The sequence below is a fragment of the Aulonocara stuartgranti genome (assembly GCF_965226115.1).
Source record: "Aulonocara stuartgranti genome assembly, chromosome: 5".
Lineage (NCBI taxonomy): Eukaryota > Metazoa > Chordata > Actinopteri > Cichliformes > Cichlidae > Aulonocara > Aulonocara stuartgranti.
Window position 1 is genome coordinate 17,549,195 of NC_138943.1, and position 18,107 is coordinate 17,567,301.

The 18,107-nt window shown below is 39.4% G+C and overlaps 1 protein-coding gene across 4 annotated transcripts in view; it reads left to right on the plus strand.

Moving 5' to 3' along the window:
* The window catches only part of kcnab2a (potassium voltage-gated channel subfamily A regulatory beta subunit 2a), a 111,271-nt gene that overhangs the window by 61,333 nt on the left and 31,831 nt on the right, over positions 1-18,107 (plus strand). The window contains exon 1 of one of the 4 annotated variants that reach the window (XM_082534745.1): positions 9,198-10,229. The exons of 2 other annotated variants lie outside the window; for them this stretch is intronic. In XM_082534745.1, the coding sequence (XP_082390871.1) occupies positions 10,018-10,229 (212 nt within the window). In that variant the 5' untranslated portion in view covers positions 9,198-10,017. Of the gene's footprint in view, positions 1-9,197; positions 10,230-18,107 lie in introns of those variants that run through there. One more of the 4 variants, XM_082534742.1, reaches the window with a different exon arrangement.

Consider the following 18,107-nt stretch of genomic DNA (forward strand, 5'->3'; position numbering starts at 1 on the left):
GTTATAATTCAGTCACTGAGCACAGTGAGAGCATCACTCTTTGCACTCCTACACTGCTGAACATTATGTCCAGCTAATGTCTAGCTTGGTATTAAAACCAGAACAACAGATAACTAAAGCAATTTAAAAAGCCAGCCTATGATGAGGTATATCACAGTGCTGGCAGTAATGGTAATTTCTTTTCTTTTGCCTCAAAGCATTATAAACCATTTATTTTTGATATCCAAACATTTGTGTCTCATTCTTAACCCACACACTCACTTATTTTCCTCTCATGCGCATGCACAAACCTTTTTGGTGATGAAAAGGCAAATCTGCACAGAGGCAGTCTAAACGCTTATTTTTGTTCTCAATTTCAGGGCATTGCGGCATGTGTATCAGCCCGGGCATCTGTGACGTTTTTCTTCAGGCAATCCCCTACTCAAGTTCTAAATTTAGCTCGTATCCACAGCTGCAGCTGGAGGGAGATGAACAGGCTGAAGATTAACCTGTTCATCAACTGTTTTACCTCAAGCACGCTGCCTCACAGACTCAATTCTTTGATGAGGGTCATGCTACAGTCACAGGGATAGCAGCTGTTGTTTCGGTACTTGGAGTGATATGGATTTGGTTTCCAGTAGTGACCTCTCCAGTTCCTCTTTGAGCTATGCCCAGCTAGCCTAGTCTGACAGCTTGTCAAAATGTTCTAGTCAGAGATATAGCGTGGGCACAAGAAGTGAGAATGCCGGGGATTACACAATTGTCTTTTGCTTTGATTCATGTTATATTTTCATTTAATAGTCATTTATAGCAGCAAAACCCAGCTAAAGACCATAACTTGTGACATGTTAGTACATTATGTTTTTTTGAATATCTGGTATTGAAAGTTCTTCATTTAACAATACCATATTGCAACACAGTAAGGTCATCATATGGATTTTCAGCATTGCAGCTATCTAGTATGTAGGCTGTCGTAGATAATTACTCTTCTGTCTACTAATAACTGATTATCAGCTTTGTCAGTATAGATCCAACGCAGTAACCAGCTGGTATTCAAAGACTTTGAGTGATTTATGCCACAACATAATGAGCTACTTTTATAGAATTACGAGCAGAATAAAAAGTTACCTCTATCAATAAAGGGAACAGCTGTGACCCAGGATATTGACTGTGACCACGAATTGAAAGGTCAGTGGGTCGGTCCCCACATGTTCAGTCTGAATGTCAACACGTCCTCAAAATATTGAAGCCCCTGTTGTCATTTGTTTGCGGGTGTGTGGTGTGAGAATAGAAGATAGTCTTGAGTGAATGTGGCTCGCTGTTTAAAGCACCGTAGAATAGCTCTGTATAAAAGCTGTCAGTTTGAACTTTGATGTTTGTCAAGAGCAGTCTTAAATTAAGTAAGTGCAAGCCTTATCATTACCCTGTTGGACAATATTACTTTTATATAGCCTCTCTAGTTATTCACTATTTGTTAGAACGTGTTTTGAATTGTTATTACAAGCAGGATTATTTTGACTGATTCCTTTCTAGTTGAGTACTCTCTCATTCCTAATAACACCGCCCCGTTACTGTTACTGTTCTGCAAGTTAAATGGTAGGAACCGCCTGACATCTGTGGCCCTCCTCCATCATACTTATCTGGAAACCTTGCAAATGTGTTGCTTTTAATATTTAGTGATTATGCTTCTCCGTTCACATTGTTCTTTCTCCGCTATTTTGTGTCCTAACTATCTCAGCAAAAGTGTTTTTGCATTTGTGTTAAAGCTGCCAGGGATTAGTAAAAACCAAGTAGTGACAAGAGATAGTCCTCATGGTTTTAGACACTTTAGGATGTAGTCATTTTGCATCCTTTTAAAAATTAAGAACAATATTTGGCACACAAATCCTAAACTGTTGAATTTCATATCTAAATAAAATGTTCTCATAGAACCACGACCATTTCTTCCTGGTAAATCTCTCACTCCAGGTCCATAGGCAGCTGGAATAATGATGGGTATAAGACTTAACATTTAGTGTTACACGCATATTTTTGTGTGCCTCTATGGTTTGGAAATGCTTAACCAAAAATGTTTTTCATTCAAAGGGTACCCTATCCTAGTAAAGACTGAAAGTTCACTGAAGCTTTTAGTACATTTCTGTGGTTTTGCGATTGCTGCAACTTTAATGCATGGGGACATTTTCTGTTACACACCTGACTGACTTTTCAGAAACGCAGCAAAACTGGGTCCTCATTTGCAGGTGTTGCGGTATTATAAAATGTAAATCTCAGCTTTGACAAAATTGTCAGCTTACTTTGTGTTTAATTAAACCTTCAGAGCACATTTCTTTGTGTTGCTTTATGCTAGGACACTTCCAGGCCTTTTCCACATATTTGTCATGGTTGTAGTAGCTAAAGGTATGTGACTATGCTTTGCTCTGTTGGTTTGTCTTTTGCTTTTTAGAACAGTTATTTAGTTTCTATATCCACTGCTGCCTTAGTCTACTTATTCAAGCCTATGGATTTGTAGTTTACCTCAGAATCTTGTAATTTTTCTTGTTTTCTGCTGATAATATTTAACATTTGTGTATATTGCGAGCTATCATGCACTATATTTTTAGTTTATTTTTATAGACTGAGCTCTCAGGCAGAGAAAGGTTTGGCCTGTCAGGATGCCAAGATTGGGGATTTACTAACAACTGTCTGATAATATTATACTGCTTTATGTTCTAGGGATACAGCCCATTCAGGGTCAGCAAATCAGCAGCCAAGAATAAAATACAAACCATCTGTTTCATAAGCTCAGTTTAACTCCTCAGCATTTGTGTGACAGGACCATCAAATGCTTAACTTTGAGTGGCATTTGCTCGAAAGCGATGGTCTTTGTTGGTCTTAAGATCTGTGGATTTTCAGAGATGTCACAGTGCTCGTAGATAACTTAAAATGGGTCTCCAGTCACAGCCTGTTTTGCATTTTATATGTCAGTGGATTTTGTGATATAATTTCAATGCACGTGTTAAATACATAAAATTTGCCAGGCAATTTCATCAGTATAGCTGCCGTTTGGAAGCAGAATGCTAGGCTCGAGTAGTACATCCTTCCATTGAAATGTGTGCAGTAGTGAATATTTCTGCCTAGCAACACTTGGCTATGTGAAGATTTCCTTAGGTATGACAAATGCACACAGGCAAGCGGGAAGATTTCCCATTGAACAGACCAGATTATTCTGCTTCCTCATCTCATCCCCTCTCTTGCCTTCTCTTTCCTACCAGATAGTGTGTAAATCAGCTATGTTTGGTTTAAGCACACCTTGTTACTCAAATTATGGGTTTGAAAGCCTCACATGGCTGTGAAATCGGTACTTGGTTTGTTTATTCCACAATATGCTCCAGAAACGTGTTATTTTGTTTTCTAGACAAGTATACAACCCATTATACACATGAGCATTGTACATGAGATGCTAAAGTTACCATGTGCCATATTTAAAATATAATAACGTGTTTTCCTGCAGAGCATTTTTTTAAATTTTAAATTTGAGCCACTATGACTATATTACATAAGAACAGGGATTTCCTGTCCTCTATTTTTTGATCGTCTTCTGCTCCGTTAGACGTGTCAGCGGGGACAGCTGAAATGACAACTCCTCCTGAGCCCAGCTGTCTGCGGGGAATCTGCCATGTTCACTGGAGAATTAAAAACTGCAGCACTCGTTGCTCGCAGATGTGACCATCGCTCTGCTGTTTCCCCAGGAAATCCCAGAATCGCCAAAGAGCTAGACCTAATTTTCTACATTTCTTTGTATTTCTGTGATGGCTATTCCAAATCTCCAGTACATCTTTGTCACAGTTGAGTTCATTCAGACCATGAAACGGTAGAGAAAGAAAACAAAGTCTTGATGCTAATATAACACATAAAGAAATTGGAATACTGCTGTTTAATTACATCCTCATCATAGTGACTCAATTAGAAATGTTCAGACACAGCCTCGGGATGCATTAAGCTGTTAGAAAAGCATCTGTCGATCAACACTGTCAATCTGTCTGACCTCACTTCTCTTTCCATTAACTCTGTTAAGCCCTTTTATACACACACACACACACACACACACACACACACACACACACACACACATCATCTTGGGGATGCTATACTTTTCACATGGTTACTCAAATCCTCACAAGTGTGTGGAGTTAAGTTACATATGATACAGGTGTGGCCATGAGCTGAGATCCCTGGTTAAGCTTTTGTAAATTAACAGTAAGATACTGAATGTGCATAGAAGAAGTCTGAGAAAGCATGAGATGAAACGCTTAAACTAGTTTTGACTTGATATTCTTAAGCTATATTCTGATTACCCATCTTGAAGGACTGGGTAATCAGAATATAGCTGGATAACAACCCTGTTTAATTGTACGCTTAAAGGGAATCCTTATCTGTGTTGTAGTCCTTATAGATGACTACAAGAAGCCTTTGCTTGCTAAACTAGCTTGGACGGATTAGGTCTATAGACTTGCTAGTTTACGTACCGATCTTGACTCGGCGCAGACTGTCTGCCCCTGAAAGCGAATTAGTGAAAGACTCCGTGTAACACTCACGCCAGTGACAAATGTCAATTTTGGAGGTCCCTTTCCCCTTTCAGCCGCCAAGGGCATTCTTTGTATTTTGTGCTCAGTGTGTGGAATTGATTTGGAGAGCCAGTGCCTATTTTTAGAGATAAGACTGCGGTTGTGCCGAAGAATCAGTGCTCACAACCGTACCCAACAGTACTTCTGTGGTCAGAGAAATTTCTGATGCTCCGTTCATTAAAGAAGTTGTCTTAGTTGCAGTATGTGTGCTATAGTTTGGAAGAAAGCAGTTGCCTGAGCTCCTGTACGGCCAGAACAGACTCCTGAGGCTTCATTATGGCATAGCAACATCGATGGGCCTAAGCCTCTTTCTGACCAAGGCTGTTGAGTTGAGCAGAACATAGTCAATAGTTTTGATTGTGTGTGTGTGTGTGTGTGTGTGTGTGTGTGTGTGTGTGTGTGTGTGTGGTCTTTTTCCAAGTTTTAGTAATAAAGGACATAAGATTGTAAGAAGTGGAATACATTTTTATAGCCGTTTGTGTGTATTTGCAGCTGTTACATGGTAAATTTGAAACTGAATGTTGTTCTTCAATCTTTTGTTTTCTTTGTTGTCTCTCGCCTGAAAAAAGGTGCTGTTATTGGTTTTGGCGAATTTTAGTCGACTGCAGTCGTGATCAGGGAAGCACACATGTTCTGCTCTGAACATTCAGCTTATCTCTCCTCTTCCTCCCCCACACACACTGAATGAGGGCCGTAGCAGTCCTCTGCATTCACTCACTGTGATATTTTAGACGCTCAGTAGATTTTCTTTTTTTTTCTTTTTTTGATATCCTCAAATCAGTCACTTAATCAAAGCGAGGAGATTAAGGCCCCCACACAAGAAAGGGCACTGTAATAAGATTTGCTCAGCACTGCTAACTAACAACCAACTACTGAGTCCAGATCTAACAGTAGGAACTTCAAAGGTTTTCAGGTGTTGTTTGGTTGTTTCCTTTAAGCATTAATCCAAAAGTAGCTCTTTACTCCTGCAGAACAGTTTAACACGGTTGGAGCCACCCTACTGTGTTCCTCCTAAACATATTGTCACTAATTAGCAATTTAACAGCCACACTCTAAGGCATTATGTGAAGATTAGAGTTACTTATTTTTAGTACATCATCTGTCACGACTGATTTATCTTGCAACAAACAATGAGTAGAAGTTAATTCATTACAAATGTTCTCTGTGATGAATGAGTACAAATGCTCAGGCCAGTTTTTGCTCGATAATGGTGCTGGGGAAAGAACCCCGATGAAAGTGTGCATGAAAGACTGCAGGAGATCCTGAAAGTGCACACATTTGTTCGAAATGACTTTGACTCGGAGTTCATTACCAAGCCAGTAGGCAGTGTGACCACTGCAGTGCAATTTGATGCGTCATCCAAGTGAAAACTTGAGTAATGAATTAAACACTGAGGTGGTTTATTAAGTTATGAGTAACTGATGAAGTCTTCCCCTTTGGCATTGTCTTGACTCTGCTGCAGAAGTGTTGCATGTTGAAAAAGTGGAACTAGGAAGTCTTTTTTTGTTTTTTTTCTGAAGAAAGGATTTACTTATCAGCTCTTCACTTGGCAGCAGTAGGTGTATACTCCTAAAATATCTGTCAGGCATGCTCACAGCAATGCCTGCTAACATTTCTTAAAGAGAACAGTCATGTCATCATGCAGTGATTAGGTGTCAGTCATAGTTAATGATTTCTTTTTCTCTTCTCCTTCTCTCTGGGCTTTTGGTCCTTTTTTTGCTTTCCAGATATAGTCAGAAGGAATAAAACACATACTGCCAGTCTAAAGAAAGTTGGCAGATGTGCCTGTGGCGAATTATTAAATCATAGTAAATGTGACAGGCGTGATTTATTGGATTGAACATATTTTTTGTTGGTGTATTTTTGTAACGGTTCGTAGATCCTGTTGTATTTGTTAATTAGAAAGCGTTGGTGTGTGTGGTGTCATTTTTAGTTTAGACATCTTACAGGTCTCTTAAAATGAACATTGAAAGTTGCAGTGTAGTTTTGATGGTGGGAGTTGGGCAGTCTGCAGAAAATGGCAGGAGGTGCAGTAAGATAAATATGATTATAGAGGATTATATTGATTCCTTTTAAAAAACATGTGGATTTCTAGAATTGAATAAGTAAAGTGTTCCCACTAACTTCCTGTGACTCTGGGAGTTTAGTCAAGGTTCAGTGTACATGTAAAGGAGGATGATGATGATGATGATGATGATGATGATGATGATGATGATAATAAATTTTTATTTATGAGCATCTTTCAAGTCACCCAAGGTCACTTTACAATAGGATAAAACACTTAGTAAAAACAATGGCAGAATAAGAACAATAAAACAAAAGCACAAGATAAAATTAACAAACAGTGGATTCACAGTGAATATGCAGATTTGAACAGATGAGTTTTGAGTTGGGATTTAAACTGGGGGAGAGAACCAATGTTTCTTATTTCTGGGGGCAGAGAGTTCCACTCCACAGCCTGGGAGCAGAGCAGCTGAAAGCTCTGCTTCCCATGGTGGTGAGGCGGAAGGAAGGTACAGCAAGCTGGATAGAAGAAGAAGATCGAAGTGAACGGGCAGAACAGGTAGTGGTTAACAGGTCAGAAAGGTAAGGAGGAGCCAGGTTATGAATGGCCTTGAAGGTGAGCAGAAGAAGTTTGAAAATTATCCGGAATTTCACAGGGAGCCAGTGAAGTTCCTGAAGAACAGGGGTGATGTGCTGGTAGGAGGGGGTTCTGGTGATAATGCGAGCAGCAGAGTTCTGAACCAGTTGGAGCTTATGGAGGGATTTTTGGGGGAGACCATGCAGAAGAGAATTGCAGTAGTCAATACAGGTAACAAGACTATGGACAAAAATGGACGTAGACTGGGTGGAAAGAGAAGGAAGCAATCTGTTAATGTTACGTAGATGGAAGTAGGCAGAACGGGTGAGCTTATTGATGTGAGATTTATAGGAAAGTGAACTGTCTAGGATGACACCAAGGCTCTTAACCTGAGGAGAAGGGAAAACTGTGGAGTTATCGATGGTGAGTGAGAAATGGTTTGCCTTCAAAAGGTTGGATTTGGTGCCAATAAGGAGGCTCTCAGTTTTATCCTCACTGAGCTTTAGAAAATTAGAGGTAAACCAGGATTTTGACTCGGATAGACATTCTGTAAGGGAGGAAGGTGGGAGGGAGGAATCAGGTTTGCAAGAGAGATATAACTGGGTGTCATCAGCAAAACAGTGAAACTGAAGATCAAATTTGCGGAAGATGGTACCTAGAGGGAGGATGTATATTATGAAGAGACTGTGTCTGACAGCGTAAGCTCGTGTTCCCGGCCTTTCCCAATTGTCAGTACCTTCCACATGTCACAACTCTTGGGAGTCCTGGAGTAGAGCAGCGTGGATTGTGGCATCATGTTTCTACCACAGTGGTGGCAAATGCATAAACCATACCCTGTGCTAAAGCGGTGTCTTGGTGTATTCATCTGCTCTGTTAAAAATGAGCAGACATTGATGGTGAAGGGAATGTCCCCAAATCTCTTCCCTGTCACCCTGACATTGAGTATGATTAGTATTTTGTCACTAGAAGGTCCCTCTATACTTCTCACTGTCTTTGTGGCAGGAAGGAGCATTCACAGAAGGTCATTTGTTGCTTGTTTTCTCTGCTTTCTGTCCACAGTGTGAAACTTAAATCAGATTTCAGTTCAATTAGACCACCTTTTCCCCCTCAGGGCTCTATTTAAGTCTAGTAGACCAAAAGGTCGCCAATCTAAGAATAGAGCTGTCAGTTAGCAGCAGCCTGTTTGCTGGATTCCTTTGATGGAGGGTTTCTTCGTTGACTGCTTTACTATACGTGTCTGCTACTGATGGCATCTCTTTTAATTATCTCCTTGGCACACTCGCTGATCCACTCAGATAAGCTTCAGTATTATATTACTGAGAGTGTGCTTCTCATCTACTGTCTCACCAAGCTGCAGTCAATGTGCTGTTTACTTTTCAACCTGCAACCATTATCGTGTTTCTACTGTTCACTCTTGCATGTTCCTCCTCCGTTCACCTGAGTGTGCCTGTTACTGTTAATCAGATCAGTTTCTAATACGTGGTGAATATAGATGAATTGATGACGTTTTGTTGTACTTAATCAGTTCATTCTTGATCAAGCTGAATTTACAGCAGTACACGGCTATGTGCGTCACATGCCCGTCTTATATTGTCATAGATAAAGTTGCATAATAAATGTTTCATGGGCAGTTGAACAGACCCACGTGAGAAACCCCTTTTCTGGGGCCATAGGCAATGCACAGTCTTGAGCATTCATCCTTCCTTTTTTTTTCTCCTGACAGAATAACTAAATGAAATCACACTGCAGGGCAACAGACGACAGATAGAGAGGAGCACAAAAATGCACCACCCTGTCTTTGTAGAGCTGCTGTAAACACACAAGATTTCAGTGCATTGCTCTCTCACGCTGCCGTGGCTCTCTGAATATTCCTCCTCTTAGCTTCTCTTCATATCCCTCCCACCACAGCCCCCACCCCCCCTCGCTCTCTCTCTCGCTCTCTCACTCTCTCTCTCTCCCCTTCCATCTCTCTCCTGTGTGCACCGTGCTGCTTTATGCTCAGCACAGGGCATACAGATGTAAGTTTAATCCAGGCAACAGTGAGAGGTGAATATGAGGTTGCCCTTTTACTAACATGCAGTAGTATTGAGTCGAATATGCATCAGCCAGCGTAATTGCCGAGGCGGACCTAGAAGGAGAGATGAAAACCTCCTGGATCTGTGTGTCGTGTTTTATTCTTTCAATCTCTCTGTGTGGATCTACGCGTTGCTACTCTTAAAGCTTGGCACCAAGAGGTGCAATCTTTAGCACTAAGCTCAGTTTTAAAAAGGAAATTCCAAGACTCTGAATCTGCCTGCAAGCTTCTGATTAATAGAAAAAGCAAGAAGAAGACACCCGAGACAATCGAGGAAAAACTTAGTGGAGAATCAGCGTTTTTCTTTTTTTTTCTTTCTTTCTTTCTTTCTTTCTTTTTTTGTTAATTTTATTATTACTTTAAAAGAAATTGTTGCTTTATCCACTGCATTGTGTCAGACTTGAGTTTCATGTCTAAAGTCTGCAGTGACTGCAGGTTTCTATAATGTTTTGCTTGAATTTGGACTTCGTTTGCCAGGACTTTATTTTCACCTGATCAGCAATCCATCACCATTTTCACACATTTCCTTTGCCCTCCCACCTCTTGTACCTTTTGTTTTTGTTTTTTCTGCAACATTTTGTGCTGGACAGTCACTCTAGAGACTGGGCAGTGATTTCTTGCAGAGGCGCAGTGTGAAGCTCGATTCTTGTGAGTGAACAGTCTCACATTCCCAAGAGGATCCTTGGGCTCTGCACCTCTTGGTGTTTTCCTCTCCTTATTCATAAAGAGGAGAGTTTAATTAAGGAATCTGCAGTTGGGACAGTCGGCCAGAAGCCAGGATGCAGGTGTCATTAGTGTGCACGGATCATCGTGGAGGGGTAAGCCGCAACACGGAGGACCGGCTAAATCGACAGAATGCCAACAGCCCCAGCACAGGCACCCGCAGCAAGTTCAGAGCAGTGGCGATGGTGGCTCGGAGTCTTGGACAACTCTCTGTGCAGAGTGTGCCTTCCTCCAGCGAGCAAAGTGTGAAGACTGGCATGAAGTATAGGTAGGGCATGTCTTAACAGATTTGCATCTGGCTAAATACCAAAACTTCAAGACATTTAGCATTTAAATTGCCACATCCAATCAAAGCAGATTTTGAATGATGGTGGCTGTCAAATTCTGTGACTCCACCAAGACTACTTCACCAAAAATGGATGTATTGTTTTCCCCCTTGATGTGCTAATTTGTTTTTGTTATTCCTTTCCGATTGATGACACCTGCCATGAGTAAGTTATCAAAATCAGTTATTTAAATTTACCCAAAACTTTAACTATTGAGCAATGAAGAAAGATTGTAGTTTTAACTGATTTTATTTCTATTTAAGATATACTGGAATACTCCCTCTGTAGTTAATTACTAGTACTTTCTAGTATTATCTCTAGTGCACTACTTAATACTTAAAACTACTTAAAACAATAATATGGTAGTTCCATAAGTATCACTGCAGATTGCTTTTAACTTGGTGTAACTAGGTTGATTGTATTTCAATTCACAAACTAAATAAACTGATGCCAGTTGTCAATTGTTATGGAAAGAGCATGCTAATGGAAATTGCCATTGACATCATTGAAAAATATTAACACGTTGCACTTTGGGTTCTGCCTGCAACATTATAAATGTTAATAAAATACTGCATTGAATTTTATTCCACCTCCCCAGACAGCTGATTACTGATTATGTGCTGGTAAAATAGCTTCTTCTATCACTTAAGGCAAATTATTTAACCCGTGTAGTGGACATGAAGACTGATGACTGTTTGTTATCTAACACAGGACATACTTACCATTTAAGCAAAGGTTTTCCTTTGGAAATGCCTTTAAATTAAAATGCAAATGTGTTCTACATGTGCAGTGAAACGTTCAGATTAGTCCAGCTTTGACAAAAGGGCTGAAAAAGCAGCAGAATAATAGTAAATGTGGAATTGCTTTAAATGCATATTGAAGCACTTAGGGTAAAAGAGTGAATTGCAAATTGAACCATAGTACAGAACAAAGAATTCTGCATGCATCAGTGAGAAAAAGCAGTTCACCTTTCTTTTCAGCACCGTGAGGTGCAGCGCATCATGCACTGCAGCAATCTGGTCATTAATGCAGTGGATCCACTTTGCATAGGACAGTTGATTCAGTCTTATTTTTCAGTAATGACTCTCTCTGTATATTTTCCCACATGTGACTCAAAGATGATCAAAGGTTGATAAGTTTATTTAAAAGGCCTGCAAGAAAAAGCAAGAAAATTTAAGAGCCGTATGAAAATTTAAAGAAACATTTTATCCATTTTAAATAGCAAGTTGCTGTTGTCTGCTATATATAAGCACCGACTAATGTACTTTCTTCATGTTTGTAGTCTTGTGTTGCTAAGGTATACTTTCTCTTTTTAAATGTTTTTTTTTTAGGTACAGTGATTAAAAATTTAGTCAAATACTTTTTTTGACTCAAGCCACGTTTGATACGATACGTGGATGTTTGATTTTTGCAGGACAATATAGGAAAGTAAACAATACCCTATCAAGAACATATTTTTCAATTCTGATCATTTTATTAGTATAATAACATTTTGAAGCTCAAATCTAAAGGCAAGAAAATCTGAAGGTAATGTTGTGTCAGTCAGTTTACATTTTCATTAAGAAATGTGAAGTGTGATTGTTGACTGACAACATGGAGAGCTGTTTGGAGGCAACACATCTATCCTCAGTACTGTTTTCAGAAGCCACATCACAATCCTTTGCATCTAATTTGCTAGCGGCAGCCTCGTCGTCTTGGCGTCATTATTGAGGCTAATGACAGTGAATGAGTAAAATCATTTTCAGCTCAGGGGGCCAGTGGCTGTTTGTGTTCTTGTCTTCCTCATTGTAGTCCAAACTACATAACAGGCTCGGTGTTTGTGAACCAGACCCATATCTGATGTAAACTGAAGGTAATGCAGGTCTAAATGTAGCATGAGGCTCAAAGAATCATGGACTGAGGCTACAGCATAGTGTTTGTGGTTTTGTTTTGAAGAGATGCGACTGAAAGGGAAGGAAGGAAGAGAGTGAAAGCAAGAAAGGGAGATTGCTAAGGTTAATGCTGGTGTAGGCCCTTTGCCCACGAGGAAGTACAGTTGGCTGGAGTGATCTGTGCTCATGTCACTTTGAAACATGCCTCTTGGAGGTGAAGCTTGTAAGCCCTTTAACATGGCCTTGCATTTTGCTTTTTATCCTTAAGCATTTTCTCCTCTCTGTTAAAGGAAGATTGAATTTTTCATTATGCTGATTTGACAGCTGAAGAGGTTGGTGGTTTTATAACTGTGGCCCAAAAAGAATACAGTTAAAGCTGCCTTATCCACCCAAGAAAACTTCCCCGAGTATCCTCACTGCAGAATAGCAGTGTGAAATTCACATTAGCTTCATTTGCATGCTGTCCTCTCGTTTCCTTGAATGGCAACTTTGGACCAAGACGGTATTTGTTTGTGGGCAGGGATGCAGGTTGAGGAGTGACCTCTCCCCACAAGGCCAAGAAAATCATCAAAGTGAGCGTCTCCTTCCTCCGGGATGGAGGGATTGCAGCGGTTTTATTGTGCTGCCTGTAGTTCTGAAATGAGACACTTTGTCTGGTTAAAATAATCAGGCGGGACTGTGAGAGCCTGCACCTCTTCTAAGGAATGATTAAATGCCTTCAGTCAGGACTGAATTAATGACGCACACAAAATGGCTTGTGATTATGTAAAGTAGTTCTTCTCGAGGAATGGAAGAATATCTGTGAGACTGGGCAGGCAGTGCAGGTGGAGAGTCAATCCCATAAGATCCCTGCCATTCACAGTCCACTATCAGCTCCTCACTCAGTCACCCAAACCCTGGCTGACTCGCCTTCAAAAGAGATAGTTTTACATCCCACTATGTTGCAAATAAACTGCTGCAAAGTAATGCTGAGGTAAATGGGTTTCTGAACGTATCGCTTTTCCGCTGGGCTGCCATTTTTGTGCTTTGTGCAGTCAAACTGTAAGAATTCATCTTAAACCGTTGCGCTCTAGAGAGATATATTTCTAAGCATGCTCTTTGTTCTTTGCCACAGTCCGCATCAGCTACAAAACACTTATGCTGTGTTGCACTCGGTGTCGTTTACTGCATAGGCCATGTAAATCAGAGCTGACTCATCTCCTCCCCTGGTGTAAATCTACAAGTAATTCGCCTTAGCCCAAACTGTCAGTAGGATTCCTCGCACGTCTGGAGGTTTAGTTGTAAAGTTGACAGTGAATCCCAGCCAAAGTAAATAACTACTGGCAGTGTTGTGTAAGCGAATGGCATTTAAATCCCACAATTGCGTTGTGTGAAATTGTCATTATCGATAATGGAAAAAAGAAAAAGCTTGGAGCCTGGAAGCCTGGGGGGTGTCTTTGTTTAGTGCACCTTGAAGTCACTTAATGTAGCAGATGGCAGAGATACTGTTACAAAAAGCGAAATGTGAGTCGAGTGTCAATTTTCCGAGTTCTGAAAATGAAACATTTACACACTAATTATCACCATACAGCTTTAATGTTATTAGCTGTGACTGTAAGATTGAAGATGCATCCGCGGTGCTCGTTTCTGGCAACATTTTAGTCTGTGTAAGGATTTGTTTTTTGTTTTTAAGAATAATGAGTATGAGTGTTTCTTTTTTTCACTATTTCACTACACAAATACCACACCATGCATTGCTACGGCTCGGGTGACAAAAGCTGTGGGTGTGAGATTTGGGGCGTCGTGAGTGTGGGAGCCTGCTGGGACGTTTTCCTGCCTTCTGAGGGCTCTCGTCATCAGGGAACCAGCTTTCCACAGCCTGCACTCCCCCTTAAAATATGAATCATAAATAAGCCGTGGTGGTTGAACAGAACAAACATGCAGCAGTACAGTTTGGCTACTCTGAAGTAAATACTAAGCATAATCCACAGTACAGATTCGAGGCCACAGTAGCCACTTAGGTACCATCTTAAATGTGTACAGAACATTCGCCATCTGTTTGCTCTGGGCATGTGGGGAGAAACTGCCAAAGAGTGGCATGGTTCATTTATTGATGTACTCTCACATTTCAGTGTATGTACCAAGGTTTTGACTGTATCGGTGCACAGGAGAGTGAGTAAGCTTGGGCGGTGGGGGGTTTGTTGTAAGATATTTAGCCTATGTATCTGTAAGCGTGTCTTCATGTAAGCTGCTCTTTATTTGCCTCACTGATAGAGTTTAATTAGAGCCTCTGTGTGCGTGTCCTAGCTCCACTCATTTTCTCTGCATGTTATTTTCATAAATGCACTAGAAATAGCTTAGATTTATTAATTCTGGTGTACACTGCCAAGAAGAGGTAGTGTGCAACAGAATAGATTAGCATTAAAGTGTGGATGTCTTCTACTGTTTCCTGAAGTATGTTTGCAGTGATTTTTATAACTCCTTTCATTGTATTATTTTTTTTTTTAGCCTGAAAGGTTAAGCATAACTGTAGGGCATAGTATAATACAGATTTAGTAAAAAGTGTGATTATATTCAGTATGTACATAGTGTTTTTAAGATTATAGATTAGCTTCCATAGCTGGCTGTTAGTGTGGATACAGTAAGGAGACGGTTTATATTTCCAAATTAAAAATCAACGGACTTGCCGTGGCAGTGAAACGGCATTTAATCTCGTGTTCTGGATTAGAAACATTTGAACTGCATCTTATGTAATATGTAAAAACAAACAAACAACCAAACAAAAGTATTTCAAATATGAGGATCCAGTACAGCACAAAGCTAGAGCTTTAGCTTACCCAGCATGATGCTTAGTCATGTGTATTATGAATATTTAACCTCAACATTTTTTATTTTTTTTAAAATTAGCCAGATGGTATGTGCCTGCTCCTAATTGACACAGCACCCAGTGTAATCTCCTTCTTATCAGCAACATCTTTTACCAGCGTGTTTTTAAAACCTCTGATTACAGTTTGACAGTCATTTGTTTACATTAATGATTCATCTCTTTTGCTTCTGTAAAATGTCAAATTTGTGAAAAATATGTCAGTTTTCCACATTTAAAACCCGAACATATTCAGTTTACAGTCATAGACGTCTAAGCTATACAAGTGAAGTTTAAAAAAATGAGCCATTGTTACAAAGAAAACCATCATATTTATCTTTATATGCTCACTTTGAGTCAGATGTCAGTGGCACACTTCAGAAAAAAACATTTGTGGCACAGTTTGACTTCCTCTTGTGTGGAAACTGATTAGAACTGTGTGCTAATTTTTGGAATACAGATGTTTATTCTGCCTGTTCAAAAACTTGTTTAAAACTACAAATTATGTAATTATTTATTAATTAAATGTCAAACTTTATTCATGTTTGATTTCTCTGAGAAGTCAGAAAACCTCTAAAATTAATGTTTCTGTTCAGGAATGCAAGGAAATGAATGCAATTTGGCATCCCAATTAAAACATTGTTTTTCCTTTTTTTCCCCTCTTGCTCTTATGGAAAATGGTAAATGTGAAAATTCTTGGATAACAACAATAATTATATTTTAGCATTAAAGATGTAATTTAAAGTTGAAGACCTTGTGCATACTGGTAGATTAACCATTACAGAAACATAAAAAGTGATTTTGGTCACTGTATTACTGTTAATTGTGTGTTAAATGGGTGGTGGTCTAATAAATTTGTTAAGCACCGTATGTTATAATGTTTGAAAAAATTACTGTGGGTTACAGGCCAGTTTGGCACCCAGATTCATTTGTCCACAAGTTGTTGTTGAAACACTTATAGCTCCAAAATGTATGTCATTCAGCATTGTTGGTGCCTTCACAGATGTTCAAGTTCACTATGCCAAATGCATTAATGAACCCCTGCTCATTAATGGTTGCTGTTTTTGAACTATGCATTATAGTTAGAATACATAATTTAAAGCAAATAATAATAATATTTTGATCAAATGCTTTCCACCTGTTGAGTTTTGCATTTGATGACACATTGACAAACTTTGTTCACAGATAATGGGTTTCAGAGTGATTCCTGAGCCAAAGTAGTGATTTCCAATGCAGATTGTCAGTTTTAATGCAGTGCCAGCTGAATTTGCATTTACACGTTTCAACTCCTCGAGAAACAGTGTTGTAGCTGCAACAACAGAATTTAGGCTTTTAGTTCTCAAAACGGGACCGATTGTCTGTGAGACATCTTTTAATCATCGATTTATCAAATAATTGTTGTAGGTGTGTTTGTGATTTATCTTAGGTTAAGTTGAGAAGTTATTACTTTTAACAAATGTTAAAATGTTAAATTCGGGGATGGCTCAAAGGCCGATACTGCTACACTTGAGTATCTGGTGATACCTAATACCATTGTTTCCCCTCTCTTAAACAACGAATCTGTTAATCATGCATTTGTCAATGACTGAGCTCACATATCAGCTGTGAAACCAATCATGGCAACTTTTTCCAAGGATCAGCTGTGATTAAAGAGACTTTTGTTACTCGTCTACGCTATGCTGTAATTTGGGATAATGGGTTGTTTTGGATTATGCTTTTTCTTCACTGATATCTAATCCCAGAATCGCAGCTGGTATCAGACCAATATTGGTTCTGAGTACAGCTTAGTATGATATTAAAAACACAGTATACAGTATGAACCATTGCTTGGACTTGGAATACCCCGCAGGTTCTGTTAAGCTCCCATTTGCTACTCTCCAGCACAAAGCAGAAGAGTTTCCATTCCTGTAGGCACGGGCAGATTTATCCCCAGACAAGAACCTCTGAAAATGCCTGAGTTGGATGAAAACAAATTCAGCCTTGGGAAAACCCTCTGAGCCAACAATCTGTTTAGGTCCAAGAAGAAAATAAACTGCCATTGACAGCTGTCTTAAAGTGCTTCACTGCCACTGGCTCTGTGTTTTTGGCTGTGGTGTGTAGATGTTTTCTATGCACAATATTAAATCAAATTTGACATCTTCTCAGGCTGCTGACAAACACGGCACTACAAGCAAACAGAATACAGTGTTAAACAGAATACATTCAACAAAGGAAGTTAACTCCATAAAAATGGCATAATATAATAAAATTGCAACTTCAACCTAAAAACAAATTGCATTTTTGACAGTTGGAGGAAACCCCGTGTTGGTTGCAGTTAATGTCATAAATCTTCTTATATTTTCTTGAGAACACACTAATTTTGCCTTGGCCACACGCATGGATAGTAAATACTCAAGTATTGCACCACTCATTGTACTGTTGTATGAAGACTTAAATTCATATTTAGCTGGGACGTCTATCCTGACCTGTTGTATATGTGTTTTTGCATGTAGATGGAAGGTTATGCTTACGGTAAGGTGGTTATTAAAAAGTTACGTGATAGAGTGATAGGTCAAAGATTGAGATTTGTAACGTAGATCTCTACTGTTGTCTGCTTCATGGTGCCTATATTTAAAAAATGTGCATGCTTTTAGAGAGCGTGGGGAAATTGAGTGCTGTGCTAAGCTTTTTAGCTTCATTATAAGAGACACCTATGAGAAGTTTGATGTTGATTTTCTCATTTTCTTTTAGATCAAAAATAGATTTAGCATATTGGCTAAAATGTCAGAATATTTATGTTAATTTTTTTTTTTTTTTTTTTTTTTTTTTAAATCCACCCGCCTGCAGTCAAAACTCTCCCTCACAAATCCATCTTTGGCTTTTTTCTGGAGCAACACTATGTTTTGTTTTTTTTTGTTTTGTTCCAAGAAAGGTCATCCTGCTAGCAGCAATGAACAAATCCTCAGGGTGTAGGAAGTGCACAACAAAGGACTGAACATTTTCATGTTTCATACCAGTAAGGTGAATCCTGAGGTAATTTGATAATTAGGCTTAACATGCTGTATACTTCAGCTCATACAAAGCAGATAATGGTAGTGTAAATTTTTTGGCAAACCAAAGTCCTCCAT